Below are 20,396 nucleotides of genomic sequence, written 5' to 3'. Positions count from 1 at the left end.
CTGTGAAACAGAGAGGTCTGATGAAGAAATTGGAAGTCAGAGAGAGGAGAATCCTCAGGAAGATCCTAGGTCCGGTAGAAGAAGCTGGGGAATTCAGATGTCAACGTAAGTCAGAGATCTACAAACATGTTGAGAGTCTTTAACTGTGCAAGAAAAAGAAGGGCAGCTTTCTATAGCCATTTTGCAAGATTGCCTCCAAACAGATAGACCAACCATCTGTTCACCTTCTGGCAAAACAAGAAGGTTCGCACCACTTTGCTGACAAAAACCGAAAAGGCCATTAAAGAATTGGCAATAACTGGTCTCCAGAACAGACAATCTGTGAGACGTACCCAGAAGGAAGCCCGAGGATTTCAGGAAAAGCCCCGAAGGAAAGATATGCCCTGGACAGAAAGAAGGAAGGAGTTACATTGGCAGCGGATGCAAGACTACTGGGCAGAGATCAAAGCCCGACAGTTGAACAAGCGTGGTCCAAAGTAGGCCCATTCGAAACAAGAAGAAGAAGAAGAAGAAAAGGATAGTTGCTACTCACCATATAGCAGAGATGCTGAGTCGCAGAAAGGCACAACAAAAAGACTGTCACGCAATTAGCTTTGGGCCAACAAGGCCTTCATCAAAATCAGGCAACACGCGCGCGCGCACACACACACACACACACACACACACACACACACACACACACAGACAGACAGACAGACAGACACACACACACACACACACACACACACTCTGATGCAGTGTGCGATTTGTGCTTTTACCAGAGGGGGGGGATGTCCTAGAGGGTTAGTATAATTATATATGTTACTAGCTTGGACCCTGGCATTACTCATCATTAAACAGTTATTTATAAATAGATGTTAATGCCGAAAGTCACTATTCACGCATATGCACTATCAGGAAAGCCATTCCTTGTTATATCTTTAAAAGTACATTATAGGTAAAGCTTATTTACAAAATAATCTACATACAGGTATACGAGGGGAGTTCAAATAGCAAAGATACATTTGTGAAAAGCTGTACTTATTCTGATGATAGAAAACTGAAACATGCGTTATTTTTCTACGCAACATCCCTCGACTTCAATGCAGTTTTCCCGACGTTTTACGAGTTTTTTTTTATTTCATCAGAAAAATACGTTTTTCGGTTGCATCTGTAACCAATATTGCACCGCAGCAATGACGTCTTCATCACTTTCAAATCTTCTTCCCTGTACTGCTTCCGTTAAGGGTCCAAACATGTGAAAATCGCTTGGAGTCAGGTCTGGACTGTATGGTGGATGTTCCAGCACCTCGAATCTCAACTCCTTTATTGCGTCAGCTGTCCGTTTGGCAGAATGTGGGCGAGTGTTATTTTGCTGCAGGATGACACCTCTTCACAGTTTTCCACACCGTTTGGATCTGATTGCAGGTTTTAGTTTCATACGCAACACATCACATCCACCATACAATACAGACCTGGCTCTAAAGCCTCGTTTACGCTGGGGCAACGTCTTGCAACATTGTGGCATGCTACGGAAATGTGGCGTGCGTCGTCATGTCATTTAGTTCTAAATGTTTTGAAATGCTTACCTACTACATAACACTTTTTCAAAATTAATAAGCAAACATATTAATAGTATTAATATTAAGACTGTATTAAAAACTTTCAGTGTTCGGCTCCACAAATTTAAATTATATGTAAAGTTTTACTCCAGTGCTTGGGAAATAAACATCCCAGGTTGGGATGCATAAACTAAAACCACAGGAGGGGGTGGTCTGACGCGGAGGGGGGGAAATCTCCCCCTGCAAATCGCACACTGCTCTGATGCAAACCCAACTCACACACAAATGAACACAGTCTCTGGCAGCTGGAGCCAGACTGCAAGTAGCAGGGCATTATGAGAGAGGCAATCTGGTGGGTGTAAGGAGGAGGCTGGGGCAGGTAGGAGGAGGGATGGTAGGGTAAGGCTGGAGGCTGGAGGATGTGCTGCTGGGAGCATGCAGGGATGAGGTGGAGAGAGAGGCAGCTAGGTGCAGTCGGGAGGTTAGACGGATGGCGGGGGGGTTAGCGGAAAAGGAGCGAAGTAAAAAGACTGGGTGTGTTGGTGTAATAGAGGACTGTGTAGTGTTGGAATGGGAACAGGGAAGGAGTTTGATGGGTGAGGACAATGACTAACGAAAGTTGAAGCCAAGACGGTTACGGGAATGTAGGTTAAATTGCAGGGAAATTTCCCACCTGCGCAATTCAGAAAAGAAGCTGGTGTCGGTGGGAAGGATCCACATGGCACAGGCTGTGAAGCAGTCATTGAAATGAAGGACGCCGTGTTGGGCAGCATCCTCAGCAACCGAGTGGTCCGACTGTTTCTCGGCCACAGTTTGTTGGTGGCCATACGTGCAGACAGATGGCTTGTTGGTTGTCATGACCATGTAGAATGTGGCACATTTGTTGCAGCTTAGCTTGTAGACTACGTGACTTGTTTCACAGGTAGCAGCCCTGTCTTTGATGGGATAGGTGATATTGTGACAGGACAGATGGTGATGGGACAATGTACAGGACAGATCTTGCATCTAGGTCTATTACAGGGATATGAGCCATGAGGCAAGGGGTTAGGAGCAGTGGTTGTGTAGAGATAGACGAGGATATTGTGTAGGTTTGGTGGGTGGCAAATTACCACTGTGGGAGGAGTAGGAAGGATAGTGGGCAGGACATTTCTCATTTCAAGACACAACGACAGTTAATCGAAATCCTGGTGGAGAGTGTAATTCAGTTGCTCCAGTCCTGGGTGGTACTGAGTTATGAGGGGAATGCTCCTGTGTGGCCCAATGGTGGGGCTTTGGGAGGTGGTGGGAGACTGGAAAGCTAAGGTATTGGAGATCTGTTTTTGTACGAGGTTGGGAGGCTAATTACAGTCTGTGAAGGCCTCAGTATGTTTCCTCAGTATATTCTGAGAGGGACCACTCGTCACTACAGATCCGATGGCCACGGGTGACTCGGCTGTACGGAAGGGACTTCTCGGTACGAAATGGGTGCCAGCTGTCTAAGTGGAGATATTGCTGGTGGTTGGTAGGTTTGATACGGACAGAGGTACTGATGTAGCCTTCTTTGAGGTGAAGGTCAACATATAGGAAAGTGGATTGTTGGGTTTAGTAAGACCAGGTGAATCAAATGGGGGAGAACGTGTTGAGGTTCTGGAAGAATGTGGACAAGGTGTCCTCACCCTCGATCCAGATCGAGAAGATGTCATCAGTGAATCTGAACCAGGTGAGGGGTTTGAGATTCTAAGTGTGCAGGAAGAATTCCTCTAGATGCCCCACGAATAGGTTGGCATAGGATGGTGTCATTTGAGTGCTCATAGCCATACTCTGGACTTGTTTATAGGTAATGCCTTCAAAGGAGAAGTAATTTTGGGTGAGGATATAGTTGGTCACGGCAACTAGGAAGGAGGTTGTCGATTTGGAATTCGTCGGGCGTCGGGGAAAGGTAGTGTTCGATAGCTGTGAGGCCGTGGGTGTAAGGATTTACTGTAAATGGAGATTGCAACAATAGTGACGAACTGGGCACTATCTGATAAAGACACAGGAACTGTGGAGAGTGTCGGTGGAGGAAATGGTTGGTATTTTTTACAGGGTGTGTACATGGGTGAGAAGAAAAAAATTCCCTGATTTTTCCCAGTTAAAAATATACTTTTTCCCAAGCAAAAAATAAGAGAAGTCAGAGCTCGCACAGAAAGATTTGTGTGCTCATTTTTCCCATGTGCTGTTAGAGTGTGGAGAAATAGCTTGAATGTGGTTTGATGAACCCTCTGCCATGCAATCAATTGTGAATTGCAGAGTAATCATGTAGGTGTAGAAGTAGTGTAAGCAGAGGTGAGGTTGTGGCTCTGTCAACAAGTCAGGCATTCAAACGTTCTACAGTGACAGTAACAACAAACTGGTTTCTTGTTGGGGAGGGGGGGGGGTCGCCAGGACGACTGTGTTGAGAAATAAATGTGTAGACAACAATAAAGATGTAGAATGTTAGTAAAGTTTGTTTTCTTTAAAAAGCTTTAAGAGCTTTCACTTAAAAAATTTGGAGTCATTACTTTTCAGTGCGCCCTTGTACTTTAATTTTGGAGTGAGTGAGTCCTCGTCATCACCAGGTGGCTGGTGTTCTGCCACGTGCCGGCATTCTGTGACTCGCTGCCACACTTCGAGACGACGCTGGTGTTCGGGCGGACGTTGCTGCGTGCCGTGTTCCGCTCGGTGTGCCGCCAGCTGATGGACAAGTGCCACAGTGAGCGTGACCGCATGCCACCCGAGAAGAGGGTGCTCGTACTGACACACTTCCCCAGGTGAGTGCACAGCTGACGGGACCGTTACTGTCTCAGCCAGCATCCACTGCTTGTGAGGTGACCACACGGCTGTCGGATTTTTATAGTTTTTTGTATTTATGGTATGTGAAGATCAGAACTCAAATATACCTGTCCCAAAACAGTTTGCTGCAACTCTCAAGAATACTCGAGAAATACACTTTGAAGTTTTCCCATTTTTATTGTGCTAAACTAAGACAGTGTACTTTTGACAAGCAGCACGGCTACGTGTTAGAGTGCGTGCGTGCCTGATGCGTGGTGGGCCCGGGTTTGAACCTCGATAGAATCAAATTTTTAAACAAAGGTGCATGTTCTGTGAGCATTTATTTGGAGCAAAAAATACAAAAAGATAGAAGGAAGTTAATTTGCAATTTTTTAGTTATATGATCAGAAATTAAGAATTTTTGTTTTTGCAATGAAAATTGGATTTTTCTGTGCAGTTTATTAGGTTGATGGATCTGTTTGCACCATTTTTCCATAAGTTTAATAGACTCAACAGCTACACATAACTGTCCTTTTGTCATCAGTAATATACTCTCCTTCAACATTTACGACAGTCTGTCAATGCTGGGTTTACTTTTAGATTCACCCGGTTTTGAGTCAAAGATCTCATCAATCCTCGTTTGGAGCACATTTTCATCCAGAAAGGAAGTTTCTTGAAGGTTGTTTGATAGACGGTAGAAAAGGTGAAAATCTGAGGGCGCAAGGTCAGGTGAATCGGTTGGGTGTGGAATAACTTTCCAGCACAACTCCTGTATAGCGTTTTTTGTCAGTCTAGTAGAATGTATAAGGGCACTGTTATGGAGTAGCATCACTGTACGCAGTCTTTCTGGTCGTTGTTCTCAGATTGTGCAGGACATCTCGGTTGTTGACATTAGATGTCAGCAGTGACGGTTATACTTCGGAAAATCAATTCAGGGTACACCACGCAGTCATCGTTCCACCAGATGCGTAACACTATCTTTTGTGGATTCGTGGAGTTCTTTGTATGGGGAGTTGCTGCTGCTTTTGTGCTAAACCATTCCTTTCTTTTTCCTTGTGTTATTGTAAAGACACCATTTCTCATCACCAGTGATGGTACAAGATGGGAAGCAAGCAGAGGTGCACTTATGGCCATCAGCTGATTTTTGTGATTTTGGCTTAGAGCGTGCAGTACCCATACACCCAATTGTAGAACCTTCCCTCCTACATGCAAATGTTGCACAATGGTGGAATAATCACAGTTCATCACATTCACCAATTCCCATGTACACTGACTTGGATCATTGTGGATTAAAGCATTTAAATGATCTTCGTGAAACCCGCAAGGTCTTCCTGAAAGTGGAGAGTCACTAATGTCAAAATGATGCTCCTCAAAATGAGAAAACCATTACCATGACACACACTGCCCCATGGCATTAACCCAATGCACAGCGCAAATGTTTCTGCCTGCCTTCATTGTTGTTATCCCTTTATTGAACTCACACAGAAGAATACATCAGAAGCTGTTCCGAATTCCACAATTGCCGTGCCCTCTCGTAGTGTCCACAGCTCCACTCACTATCTCCAAATGACAATATAGAAACTTAAATAGCAACAATGAACTACAAATAGAAAATTACAGTTGATAAATAAAAACATAGCAAGAGGAATAACCATATGCAAATAAAAAACGCTACAAATTTATGCACAAACCTAACATTATTCGAAATAAAACAGTGTGCATTTTTCGTCAATATGTCAATTAGATGTGTCAGTTAACATACATTTGATAACTTTTGTATTTAAATGATGCAGATGTTCAAACTGAATTAGCGGAAGGGGTTGTTGGGATGGGGATGGGACAGTGACGGAAACAAGACTCGTATAGTGATTACCATTCTTGTGCATTTTATGTATTTAACTGTTCATGCAAATACTTGTAGAACATTCATCTTTGCTTAAGAATTCGATTCCACCTCGAATCTAACCCAGACCCTGACACAGTGAACAAGGCTTATACCAAAGAACCTCATTGCTCACCGAAAAATATGGGCCTTATTTTAGCATTTTAAACACGGTTCAAAAACTTCAAAGGCGATTTCTCGAGAATTTTTGAGAGTTATATTGTACTGCTTTGGGCGACTGATATTTGGGCTCTGTACTTCACATACCGTAAATATGAAAAATTACAAAAATCCGATTGCCTATGGTTACCGTGTCAGTTGAGGCTTTTTCCGCTATCTTGTGCTGTGTTGTGTTTCTTCAGTTACACTGCTGGTCACTAAAATTCAAAGATTAGACTGACACAGAGTACAATATTCTTGGATATGCAAATGGTTAGCGTTTCATCATAATTGCAGAAAGGATGTAGCAGTAACAGCATCTACATTCTCTTGGTTATAGAGGTGGCACAGCAGGCTTCTCATTCAGAAATTACATTTAAATGTTGGTTGTTCACAAGTACATCAAATTATGCACCACGTAAGTGGGTGAGATGTCTATCAGCATGTGTCGGAATTTAGGATTGGAACCCTTCAGGATTGTGGTTTGTTGTTCAACAATGTTCCTGCTGGAATAAGTCAGGATTCCACGACTGTCGGAGGGACATACCTGATAGATTGCAGGATCTCTGCAGCTGCACATGACTAGCACCCTAAAGGACAGATGTATTTATTGTCACCAGACTGTGCAGAGATATTCGGTCACATGACGTACCGACGATAAGGAAATGGGCTCGGTTGTAGCAAGACAAGTATCCACACAAGCCCGGGGACATCGTCTGGAGCACTGTGATCTATCAGCACAACTGATGTTATGGTTTGGAAGCTGCACTCATTGTTCTTGTCTGGAGATCGTAAGTGCTCTAATAGATCGTGCGTTGTCGACAACAAAATGTGAACCTGCAAGATTGCTATATATATGTAAATAAGATTGGTACTTCTCTTGCGTTGTGTTGCGTTTATGTCTTTTCAAGTTGTGTTGCGTTTTCCAGGTTCCATTTTTTGTGGAGCTTCTCTTTGCTCATTGTCTCTGTTTTCTCTTAATTAAGTGAAAATGTTTTTGCACTGGTAGACATTGGGTGTTGTGTTGTGTAGGCTGATCTCTGCCCACCGAATACATTACGTCACTGTCAGCAGTGTTGTCCAGTAGTAGATTTTTTCAGAGCAAGTTTCGCATATGTCTGACCACGAATTCTATATACAGGGTGGTCCAGTGATCGTGACCGGACCAAATATCTCATGAAATAAGCATCAAACAAAAAAACTCCAAAGAAGGAAACCAGATGGCACTATGGTTGGCCCACTAGATGATGCTGCCATAGGTCAAACGGATATCAGCTGCATTTTTTAAAATAGGAACCCTCATTTTTTATTACATATTCGTGTAGTACGTAAAGAAATATGAATATTTTAGTTGGACCACTTTTTTCGCTTTGTGATAGATGGCGCTGTAATAGTCACAAACGTATAAGTACATGGTATCACGTAACATTCTGCCAGTGCAGATGGTATTTGCTTCGTGATACATTACCCGTGTTAAAATGGACCGTATACCAATTGCAGAAAAGGTCGATATTGTGTTGATGTATGGCTATTGTGATCAAAATGCCCAACGGGCGTGTGCTATCTATGCTGCTCGGTATCCTGGACGACATCATCCAAGTGTCCAGGCCGTTCGCCTGATAGTTACGTTGTTTAAGGAAACAGGAAGTGTTCAGCCACATGTGAAACATCAACCATGACCTGCAATAAATGGTGATGCCCAAGTAGGTGTTTTAGGTGCTCTCACAGCTAATCTGCACATCAGTAATAGACAAATTGCATGAGAATCTCAAAAACGTTGGTGTTGAGAATACTACATCAACATCGATTGCACCCGTACCATATTTCTATGCACCAGTAATTGCATGGCGACGACTTTCAACGTCGTATACAGTTCTGCCACTGGGCGCAAGAGAAGTTACGGGACGATGACAGATTTTTTGCACGTGTTCTATTTAGCGACGAAACGTCATTCACCAACATTGGTAACATAAACCGGCATAATATGCACTATTGGGCAACAGAAAATCCACGATGGCTGCGACAAGTGGAACATCAGTGACCGTGTTGCGTTAATGTATGGTGCGGCATTATGGGAGGAAGGATAATTGGCCCCCATTTTATCCATGGCAATCTAAATGATGCAATGTATGCTGATTTCCTACATAATGTTCTACCGATGTTACTACAAGATGTTTCACTGCATGACAGGATGGCGATGTTCTTCCAACATTATGGATGTCCGGCACATAGCTCGCGTGCCGTTGAAGCGATATTGAATAGCATATTTCATGACAAGTGGATTGGTTGTTGAAGCACCATACCGTGACCCCCACGTTCACTGGATCTGACGTCCACGGATTTCTTTCTGTGGGGAAAGTTGAAGGATATTTGCTATCACGATCCACCGACAACGCCTGACAACTTGCGCCAGCGCATTGTCAATGCATGTGCGAACATTACGGAAGGCGAACTACTCGCTGTTGAGAGGAATGTCCTTACACGTATTGCCAAATCCATTGAGGTTGACAGACATCATTTTGAGCATTTATTGCATTAATGTGGTATTTACAGGTAACCACGCTGTAACAGCATGTGTTTTCAGAAATGATAAGTTCACAAAGGTACATGTATCGAAGTGGAACAACCGAAATAAAATGTTCAAACGTACGTACGTTCTGTATTTTAATTTAAAAACCCTACCTGTTACCAACTGTTCATCTGAAATTGTGAGCCATATGTTTGTGACTATTACAGCGCCATCTATCACAAAGTGAAAAAAGTGGTCCAACTAAAACATTAATATTTCTTTACGTACTACACGAACATGTAATAAAAAATGGGGGTTCCTATTTAAAAAAACGCAGTTGATATCCGTTTGACCTATGGCAGCGCCATCTAGCGGGCCAACCATAGTGCCATCTAGTTTCCCCCTTCGAGCTAGACAAGTTTTGTTCTTTGTAGTTTTTTCATATGACACTTATTTCGTGAGATATTTGGCATGGTCACTCTCAATGAACCACCCTGTATATGTGTTAAATTTAGTACAGATATTGATGTTTCTCTTATATAAATCAGGCGATGTAATATCAATGCTTAAATATAGAAATATAATTTTTTAGCTATGTTAATATTACATGTTGACTATTATTTAACATTTTGAGTGAGCTCATCAACATTACATTTTCTTTATAGGTTTATCAAACCTGTGGCATTTTATGTGCTATTTAATCACTTTGGCAGTATGCTTTTGACACTGAGATTGAGTTTTGAATATGTTATTTACAGTCCAATATAATTCTTACTTACTCTGAATAATCCAGTCTAGTAAGTTTGACGAAAAGTGAGTTTTTTTCCAGATTCTCAAGTGCATGAGCTTTCTAGTGAGGTATAAACTCCAGAAAAGGTAAATAGTTATGGTACTATTAAATTTATGTAAATTATAGGTTTCTTGAAATTTAATGTTGCTTGCACATTTTGGTGACTTTGAAGGTTGTTTATAAGTTGTGGTTTATATTGATCTAGATTGAGAATCATTATGCTTTGCTGATAGTTAATGTTGTTTTATTACATAGTTTGTCATGTTAGGGATTTTGTCTTTACATTGAGTGTCACTGAATGAAAGAAATTAAATCATCTATAACACAAGTAAGTACTTGACATCATGCTGGATAAGATTGAGACTGTTATTATTCCAGTTACAAGTACTAATTTTTACCTCATAGCAAAAGAAGGTAAACTGAAGTTATTGATACCAAGTCGGGAGAGTTTGGTTCATTAAGCCAGTAGTATGTGCCATGTCTTCGAAAACATTAATTTGTATGACAATGGACATCACATTTTCAGAAGTTGTAGCAAACTCATCTGCAAATGTGAGGTAACTTATTCCAGTATTTTTGCTTCCTGTTCCCAAAATTGTCAGTGAAATCTTACAGTAATTCAGTTTTTCCCTCCAAATTCTCGCTTCTTTTTCGCAAGAACTCAGTTAAAAAGAATTGCGGAAAGGCCATCACCTTGTTGTACACCTGTATTTATTTGAAAGGACTGATATATTTCTTCCATAAACTTCACGTTAGATGTTGTGTCTCTAAGCGTTTCACAAATTATTCTTCTTAATTCTTGCTTTGGACTTGTGTTCTCTACGCTCCTTCTCCAATCATTTCTGTTCCTGGCTTTTGTGATCCATTCTCCATTTCTCAGGCCCATCACCTCCGTATCCCTGTTGATACCATTCTTCCATCTTGTCCATGGTCTTTCTTGGCCCCTTCTGCCTTCCACAGATCCTGAGAATGCTATTGGACACGCACTTTCCTCTTCTGTCCTAATTAGGTGTCCAGCCCGCATGTCTTCCTTTCTTCATCCTTCAAACTATATCAGCTAGTGAGTATAGGTCTGCCAGTTCCTGTTGTTATTTATTTATTTATTATTTTTTTAATTTCCTCCATTCCTGTGACTTGGTGTCCCTCTTGGGACCAAATATTTTCGTTAATCTCTTTCTCTTGCAAACCAGCAGGTTTTGTTCATCTGTTTTTGTTAATTGTTTCAGAGGTGCATTGAGCTGCCAGGAGAATTATATTATGGTACATAAATCTTTTTGTTACTGCCTTAATGCACAGCAGTCCTGTAACCAAAATATAATATATTTACCACTGCAATCTTTGCCTTAATTTCAATTTCCATTCTATTCTGCTTGCTAAAAATGCTCTCCAAATATTTACACATGTCTACTCTTTTAAAAAGAATTCATCAACTGGCAATGAGATTTATCATTAGGTGCCTTCCTCATGACCATGTACTCAGATTTCTCCCCATAAATTTGTAACTCTGCTTTCCCTGAAATATTTCTGTTAGAACTTGTCATGAGACGCTAGTCCTGTTTACTACCACTTACTGGGACAACATTGTCTGCATCTGCAAGCCAGTTTGTTATGACGTATAACCCAGTTTTATTTCAGATTGGTTTAATTTTTGATTCCCTCTGTCTGTCTTTTCTAAAATTCAATTCAAAAGTATTGGAAATAAGATGCCTTCCTGTCTAAGACCAGTTCTTACTTCAAAATGCTCTGACATTCCTTTAGTGATCTTTACTCTTCAATAAGTTTCGTCTGAACACATCTGTACTAACTTTATTAACTTGTGTGGAAAGTGAAGCTCTTTCAAACCATTTTATTTGCTAATTTAGACTTTACACCAAACTTTCAGAGTATTTTACAGATAAGTTCTCTGTTAACAGAAGCAAAGGTCTTCTTGAAATCGTCAAAGATTACTACAGTCTACTCGAATTCGTACCGATCGGGCCCGTCGCCTCACTGCGGCAGTCGACGCGCGGAACGAACTTTTTTAAGCCCCGGCGACTTCCCGCGGTCCAGCTGAGGGCCCCGTGTGTCGCAGGTTCCTGACGATGCTGGAGGACGAGATCTACGCGTCCTCGTCACCCATCTGGGACCCGGACTTCAAGCAGGCGCCTCCCCCGCACGTGCTGGCTGTGACCGCGTCCATGGGGGCGGCCACGGCGACGGCCGGACCCGCGGCCGGGGCCGCCGCACCGGGGGCTTCCCCCGCCTCCAACTTTGCTCGCAAGCAGCTGCGCGAGAGTGGGTCTGTCGCCAGGTGGGTACAGGTGGGAATTCTTGTAACGTCTCCCCTCGTGGCTTTGCTTTAATTTTGGTTTGATTTTCGCCTATGATGGCACATTTGTGCATAACGTTCTCAGTAGACCATTTACACGGTGGTGGCAAAAGTCGTGGAATACCTCATAATATTGTGTTGTACCTCCTTTTGCCTGTCATAGTTCAGCCACTCCTTGTGGCATGGATTCGACTTGTTGGAAGTCCGCTACAGAAATGTTAAGGAGACATTGTATGTCCTATGCCGCCAATGTTAAATTATTGAATTTTGTGACCCATTATATTGGAAACTTTTTCAAGACACCAACTTATAATTTTCCACAATTATTGGATGCATCTTTCTAGCTACACTGAACTAGAATTATTACTAAAATTGTATTGTGGGACATGTTATATTTTTTCACATTTTTTTGACAGAATTTTGTAAATAAATGAACATAAAAACAAAACAACTTACGATATTTTAATTATTGTAGTTCCATGTGTGTTGAATCTCACACTTGGCATGCTGTGAAAATTTCATGCCTCTGCCATCAGTACTTTTTTAGAAACTGTAGTTCAGAGATGTTGAGGTTTAAAACTTTCTTTATTACAAATTCTTATACAGACTTACCGAGCGAGGTGGCGCAGTGGTTAGCACACTGGATTTACTTTTGGGAGGATGACGGTTCAATCCCGCATCAGGCCATCCTGATTTAGGTTTTCTGTGATTTCCCTAAATCGCTCCATGCAAATGCCGGGACGGTTCCTTTGAAAGGGCACAGCCGACTTCCTTCCCCGTCCTTCCCTAATCCGATGAGACCGGTGACCTCACAGTTTGGTCTCTTCCCCCAAACAACCCAACCCAACCTCTTATACAGACTTACATTTCTGTGTCTTTTATGCACTAGAAATTCTTTCTTCCTTCTTTTGTCATTTGCTGAGCAGCTAACTCTGTTTCATGTACACAAAGCTCATCCAGTTCCCACAGTCCTTTAGCTGTGTTCTGTCCAAATCTTACCCCTAACTTCTCCAGAACCTGAAGTATTTCATAGTTCCCACCATTAAAAGTTATTTCAGCATCAGACAGTCATAAGGCCAACAATTACATTTTTACGCACGCGGCACCACGCAACATTATTGAAGGACTCATTCACATTCTGGGTCTCCCATGTTAACACTTCTTTAGTAGCTCAGGATTTGCCAAATCTCTGTAAATAGGTTTGATTGCCTCCATTACTGACAAAGGAAGAGAATGTGTATGTGTTAATTCATGCAAGATGCCAGAAAATCCAGCATGCGTATATTTACACCGAGTGTTTTGTGGAGGTGGACACAAAGCATGACATGACTTTCATCGGTGTTTTCAAGTACATATCTGTTACCCGCAAATTTGCATTTCTTGAAGTTACTTTTATGCTTAACTCATTTTATTTATAAAAAGCAATAGAAGTTAGCTTACTACAAAAATAACCGATAATCACACTACTTTCAACGAAAACTAGTAGCAACAACAAAGGACTGATTTGTTTATTCGTAATCCAACTTCTGAGACGTAGCGGTAGGCACAAAAAAAAAAAGCAATTCACAGCCATCTAGACTGTGTAGTTCTCAAGATCTGACTGCTCAACTGTGGCAGTATACGCGTAGCTGCGAAATTTGACAGTCACACATCATGTCCATTATAATTATCCGGGCTGTTATGCCGTGGTCGGTTGATGAATTCAGTGGTGATTCCCAACGTTTCGTCTCCGACTGCGGGAGACATCTTCAAGGGGGTCCGTAGCTCGATGGGAGGTCCAACACACACACACTGGCTCGCTACTGACTGCCACTAAATTCCGTGTCCGCGCGCCCCCGCGCCGCGACGTGACGTCACGTGTTTTGAAAACGTCAGTGCAAGAGAGGATATTAAATGTAGACTAGCAATGGCAAGGAAAGTGTTTCTGAAGAAGAGAAATTTGTTGACATCGAGTATAGATTTAAGTGTCAGGAAGTTGTTTCTGAAAGTATTTATATGGAGTGTAGCCATGTATGGAAGTGAAACATGGACGGTAAATAGTTTGGACAAGAAGAGAATAGAAGCTTTTGAAATGTGGTGCTACAGAAGAATGCTGAAGATTAGATGGGTAGATCACGTAACTAATGAGGAAGTATTGAATAGGATTGGGGAGAAGAGAAGTTTGTGGCACAACTTGACCAGAAGAAGGGATCGGTTGGTAGGACATGTTCTGAGGCATCAAGGGATCACCAATTTAGTATTGGAGGGCAGCGTGGAGGGTAAAAATCGTAGGGGGAGACCAAGAGATGAATACACTAAGCAGATTCAGAAGGATGTAGGTTGCAGTAGGTACTGGGAGATGAAGAAGCTTGCACAGGATAGAGTAGCATGGAGAGCTGCATCAAACCAGTCTAAGGACTGAAGACCACAACAACAACAACAACAACAACAACAACAACAGTGCAATTGGCCGCTGTCCGTCGCCGTCGATCGCCGTTGCCATCACCCAGTAGTGGACGGGTGGTACACATCTTCTTTAACACCGGCATCCATATACCGTTTAATTTGACGCCCTCCTCCTTTCGGTTGAAATTACTTGGGTGTTTAGCGATTTCGATTGCCTCCCTGTAGAGCCTTTCGTAGTATCCGCTCGTGGCCGCTGGTACTTGCATCTCCTCGAAACGAATATTGTGGTTCCCTGGCTGGAAAGCATGCTCCGCAACAGCTGATCGTTCCGTTTCTCCTCTTCTACAATTTCCCTTGTGCTCTTCCAAACGTGTAGAAACAGTTCTTTTGGTGGTACCGACCACGGCATAACAACCCGGATAATTATAATGGACATGATATTTCCGGCCGTGAAAGTTTACATTTTAGTCACACATCAACATTCAAAATATTATTTGAAGGTCTAACAATTGTCTGATTTTAATGTATTATGTAGCAAAATGTTCAGGAAAGTCCAAAGTACATTATGGAGTAGAAAACAGAAAATGTTAAATTCATAATTGCGAAAGTGTTACCAGTGCAGAATTTTGTGCACAAATTCACCTCTTGATTATATCCCATAAGTGTTTGACGGAGTTCGTGGTGGGTGACCTGAGTGGCCAGATCGTTTGCTCGAGCTGTTCAGAATGTTCTTCAAAGCAGCCACAATCCATTGTGGCCCAATGTCAGGGTACATTGTCATCCGTAAAAAATCTATTATTGTTTTGGAATGAAAGAGGAGAAAGACTAATTGAGTTCTGTAACAAGTTTCAGCTAGTAATAGCGAATACCCTGTTCGAGAATCACAAGAGGAGGAGGTATACTTGGAAAAGGCCAGGAGATACGGGAAGATTTCAATTAGATTACATCACGGTCAGACAGAGATTTCGAAATCAGATGCTGGATTGTAAGGCGTACCCAGGAGCAGATATAGACTTGGATCACAATATAGTAGTGATGAAGAGTAGGCTGAAGTTCAAGACATTAGTCAGGAAGAATCAATACGCAAAGAAGTGGGATACGGAAGTACTAAGGAATGACGAGATACGTTTGAATTTCTCTAACGATATAGATATAGCAATAAGGAATAGCGCAGTAGGCAGTACAGTTGAAGAGGATTGGACATCTCTAAAAAGGGCCATCACTGAAGTTGGGAAGGAAAACATAGGTACAAAGAAGGTAGCTGCGAAGAAACCATGGGTAACAGAAGAAATACTTCAGTTGATTGATGAAAGGAGGAAGTACAAATGTGTTCCGGGAAAATCAGGAATACAGAAATACAAGTCGCTGAGGAATGAAATAAATAGGAAGTGCAGGGAAGCTAAGACGAAATGGCTGCAGGAAAAATGTGAAGACATCGAAAAAGACATGATTGTCGGAAGGACAGACTCAGCATACAGGAAAGTCAAAACAACCTTTGGTGACATTAAAAGCAATGGTGGTAACATTAAGAGTGCAACGGGAATTCCACTGTTAAATCCAGAGGAGAGAGCAGATAGGTGGAAAGAATACATTGAAAGACTCTATGAGGGTGAAGATTTGTCTGATGTGATAGAAGAAGAAACAGGAGTCGATTTAGAAGAGATAGGGGATCCAGTATTAGAATCGGAATTTAAAAGAGCTTTGGAGGACGTACGGTCAAATAAGGCAGAAGGGATAGATAACATTCCACCAGAATTTCTAAAATCATTGGGGGAAGTGGCAACAAAACGACTATTCACGTTGGTGTGTAGAATATATGAGTCTGGCGATATACCATCTGACTTTCGGAAAAGCATCATCCACACAATTCCGAAGACGGCAAGAGCTGACAAGTGCAAGAATTATCGCACAATCAGCTTAACAGCTCGTGCATCGAAGCTGCTTACAAGAATAATATACAGAAGAATGGAAAAGAAAATTGAGAATGCGCTAGGTGACGATCAGTTTGGCTTTAGGAAAAGCAAAGGGACGAGAGGCAATTCTGACATTACGGCTAATAATGGAAGCAAGGCTAAAGAAAAATCAAGACACTTTCATAGGATTTGTCGACCTGGAAAAGGCGTTCAACAATATAAAACGGTGCAAGCTGTTCGAGATTCTGAAAAAAGTAGGGGTAAGCTATAGGGAGAGACGGGTCATATACAATATGTACAACAACCAAGAGGGAATAATAAGAGTGGACGATCAAGAACGAAGTGCTCGTATTAAGAAGGGTATAAGACAAGGCTGTAGCCTTTCGCCCCCTACTCTTCAATCTGTACATCGAGGAAGCAATGATGGAAATAAAAGAAAGGTTCAGGAGTGGAATTAAAATACAAGGTGAAAGGATATCAATGATTCGATTCGCTGATGACATTGCTATCCTGAGTGAAAGTGAAGAAGAATTAAATGATCTGCTGAACGGAATGAACAGTCTAATGAGTACACAGTATGGTTTGAGAGTAAATAGGAGAAAGATGAAGGTAATGAGAAGTAGTAGAAATGACAACAGTGAGAAACTTAACATCGGGATTGATGGTCACGAAGTGAATGAAGTTAATGAATTCTGCTACCTAGGCAGTAAAATAACCAATGACGGATGGAGCAAGGAGGACATCAGAAGCAGACTCGCTATGGCAAAAAGGGCATTTCTGGCCAAGAAAAGTCTACTAATATCAAATACCGGCCTTAATTTGAGGAAGAAATTTCTGAGGATATACGTCTGAAGTACAGCATTGTATGGTAGTGAAATATGGACTGTGGGAAAACCGGAACAGAAGAGAATCGAAGCATTTGAGATGTGGTGCTATAGACGAATGTTGAAAATTAGGTGGACTGATAAGGTAAGGAATGAGGAGGTTCTACGCAGAATCGGAGAGGAAAGGAATATGTGGAAAACACTGATAAGGAGAAGGGACAGGATGATAGGACATCTGCTAAGACACGAGGGAATGACTTCCACGGTACTAGAGGGAGCTGTAGAGGGCAAAAACTGTAGAGGAAGACAGAGATTGGAATACGTCAAGCAAATAATTGAGGACGTAGGTTGCAAGTGCTACTCTGAGATGAAGAGGTTAGCACAGGAAAGGAATTCGTGGCGGGCCGCATCAAACCCGTCAGTAGACTGATGAACAACAACAAAAAAAATTGTTTTGGAACATGAAATCCATGAATGGCTGCAAATGGTCTCCAAGTAGCCGATCATAACCATTTACAGCCAGTGATTGGTCTAGATGGGCCAGAGGACCCAGTCCATTCGATGTAAGTACCATTATGGATCCACCACCAACTTACACAGTGCCTTGTTGGCAACTTGAGTCTGCACCACACTTGTACCAGCTCTTACCAAATGAAATCAGGACCAATGTATGAGGCGACGGTTTTCCAGTCGTCTAGGGTCCAGCCAATATGGTCACAAGCCCAGGAGAGCTGCTTCAGGTGATGCCGTGCTGTTAGCAAAGGCACTCACGTCGGTTGTCTATTGCCGTAGCCCGTTAACGCCACATTTCGCTGCACTGGCGTAACAGGTACGTTCGTCGAGTTCCACACTGATTTCTGCAGTTATTTCAGGAAGTGTTGTTTATCTGTTGGTGCTGACAACTCTACACAAACAGCGCTGCTCCCCGTCGTTAAGTGAAGATCGTTGGCCACTGCATTACTTTGTGATAGGTAATACCTGAAATTTGATATCCTTGGCACGCTCTTGACACTGTGGGTCTCGGAATATTGAATTCCCTAACGATTTCTGGAATGGAATGTCCCTCGTGTCTAGCTCCGACTACCACTCCGTGTTCAAAGTCTTTTTAATTCCCGTCATGCAGTCGTCATCACATTGTAACCCTTTCCACATGAATCACTGAATACAAATGAAAGTTCTGCCAGTGCAGTGCCCTTTTATACCTTATGCGCACAATACTACCGCCATCTGTATACGTGTATATTACTATCCCATGACTTTTGCCACGAGTGTAATATTTGTCACCTTTCAGTACCATAAATACCATCAAAAATCAAAATGCCTTCCCTAGCCTCTCTTTTACAACAAACTGGTTCAAGTCAGTTTTCTTTGACTTATTAGAAAGCCAACGAATGGAGACAGCAAATTGGTAACCATTTATCATTTCCAGTACTAAAACTGAAAGTAATTATTTTGAAATAACTACTTTCTTGAAGTTCTGTACATTTTCTTCATGTTATCGCCTCAGCAGCCTTGACGTGTGTAAGTGCCTTGTGTGATGCAGAAAGATATTGGGCTCATAATCCATATATATTATAAAAGTGGATGTGTGTGTGTGTGTGTGTGTGTGTGTGTGTGTGTGTGTGTGTGTGTGTATGTGTGTGTTCCACAACTCCTCCTAAACCACTGCACCAATTCCAACTAAATGTGATACACAGGGTGGTCCATTGAGCGTAACCAGGCCAAATATCTCACAAAATAAGCGTCAAATGAAAAAACTACAAAGAACAAAACTTGTCTAGCTTGAAGGGGGAAACCAGATGGCACTATGGTTGGCTTGCTAGATGGCGCTGCCATAGGTCAAATGGATATCATCTGCGTGTTTTTAAAATAGGAACCCCCATGTTTTATTACACGTTCGTGTAGTACGTAATGAAATATGAATGTTTTAGTTGGAACACTTTTTTCCCTTTGTGATAGATGTTTCACTGCATGACATAATGGCAATGTACTTCCAACATGATGGATGTCAGACACATAGCTCGCGTGCGGTTGAAGTGATGTTGAATAGCATATTTCATGACAGGTAGATTGATCATCGAAGCACCGTACCGTGGCCCGCACGTTCACTGGATCTGATGTCCCTGGATTTCTTTCTGTGGGGAAAGTTCAAGGATATTTGCTGTCATGATCCACCGACAACACCTGACAACATGCGTCAGCACATTGTCAATGCATGTGCGAACATTACGGAAGGCGAACTACTCGCTGTTGAGAGGAATGTCGTTACATGTATCGCCAAATGCATTGAGGTTGACAGACATCATTTTGAGCATGTATTGCATTAATGTGGTATTTACATGTAATCACACTGTAACAGCATGTGTTCTCAGAAATGATAAGTTGACAAAGGTTTGATGCTTATTTCGTGAGATATTTGACCCGGTCACTATCAATGGGCCATTCTGTATATATGAAAGGCAACAATTGCTTTGAGCTTGAGAACAACCTACATATCAGAGGAGCAGGCATGGGAATGAAAAAGAAGCGTAGCCTGTGATGCAGGAGTTAACCCAGTATTTTATTTGACTTGCAAAAAACTTTACATATAATTTCAAAATTTAGTGAAATTTTTCTCGTTGGCAAACCCTGCAAAATTATGAAAAAAATGTTTATCATTTACTACTATTTTGCTATTCATGCAGGATAAGCCAGCCATCCTGATACCACATTAAAACATCACACTAAAATTTTAGGAAACATGTCGGACAGTCACAAAACCTTAAAAATTGTAACATGTACGAGAAGTGAGATTATAATTCTGAACATGTCAGTATCGATAGCAAATATATGGAGTATATTGAGTAATCCGGTACATAATGAAAGATTAGCCATTGAACAGTTCCATATCAATTCACTGACAACAATAACTTTATCTGGGAACTCTTCCATTTGGTTTGTGTGTGCATAGAAAAAGAACAATGTGGAGATTATGAGTCCACCATGATGCACCTTTGTTATTTGCTTACTTCTTTATTCCCCAAACTAGTTTCGGCACCAAATATCACCATCATCAGTGGGTTCTTTAAATCTAAAACGTGTGTGTTATGGCATGTTTTTAAGAACTGTTGTTGTTTGTGCTTTTTCTCAGAAAAAGCACAGAAAATAGGCCACAAACAGTGATGACAGTTCTTAAAAATATGCCATAACATACACTAAATAAGGTAGCATGAAAGTATCCACAGAAAACTATATTTAAAAAAATGAACAGTAAAAATATAAACATGTAATGATGTGGTACTGTGTTTGTATAACTATGCTATTTTCTACGTGTTTT

General features: G+C 41.7%; 1 protein-coding gene across 6 annotated transcripts in view; it reads left to right on the top strand.

The window, feature by feature from the left end:
• LOC126108568 (histone acetyltransferase KAT2A) overlaps window positions 1–20,396 on the top strand; it is a 432,376-nt gene that overhangs the window by 223,242 nt on the left and 188,738 nt on the right. For all 6 annotated transcript variants that reach the window (XM_049913857.1, XM_049913859.1, XM_049913855.1 and 3 more), the window contains 2 exons: window positions 4,118–4,309; window positions 11,722–11,940. In XM_049913857.1, coding sequence (XP_049769814.1) covers window positions 4,118–4,309; window positions 11,722–11,940 — 411 coding nt within the window. The remainder of the gene's footprint in view (window positions 1–4,117; window positions 4,310–11,721; window positions 11,941–20,396) is intronic.

This window comes from Schistocerca cancellata, chromosome 11 (genome assembly GCF_023864275.1).
Source record: "Schistocerca cancellata isolate TAMUIC-IGC-003103 chromosome 11, iqSchCanc2.1, whole genome shotgun sequence".
Lineage (NCBI taxonomy): Eukaryota > Metazoa > Arthropoda > Insecta > Orthoptera > Acrididae > Schistocerca > Schistocerca cancellata.
The sequence above is the reverse complement of the archived record's forward strand: the minus strand, read 5'-3'. Positions and strand labels throughout refer to the sequence as shown.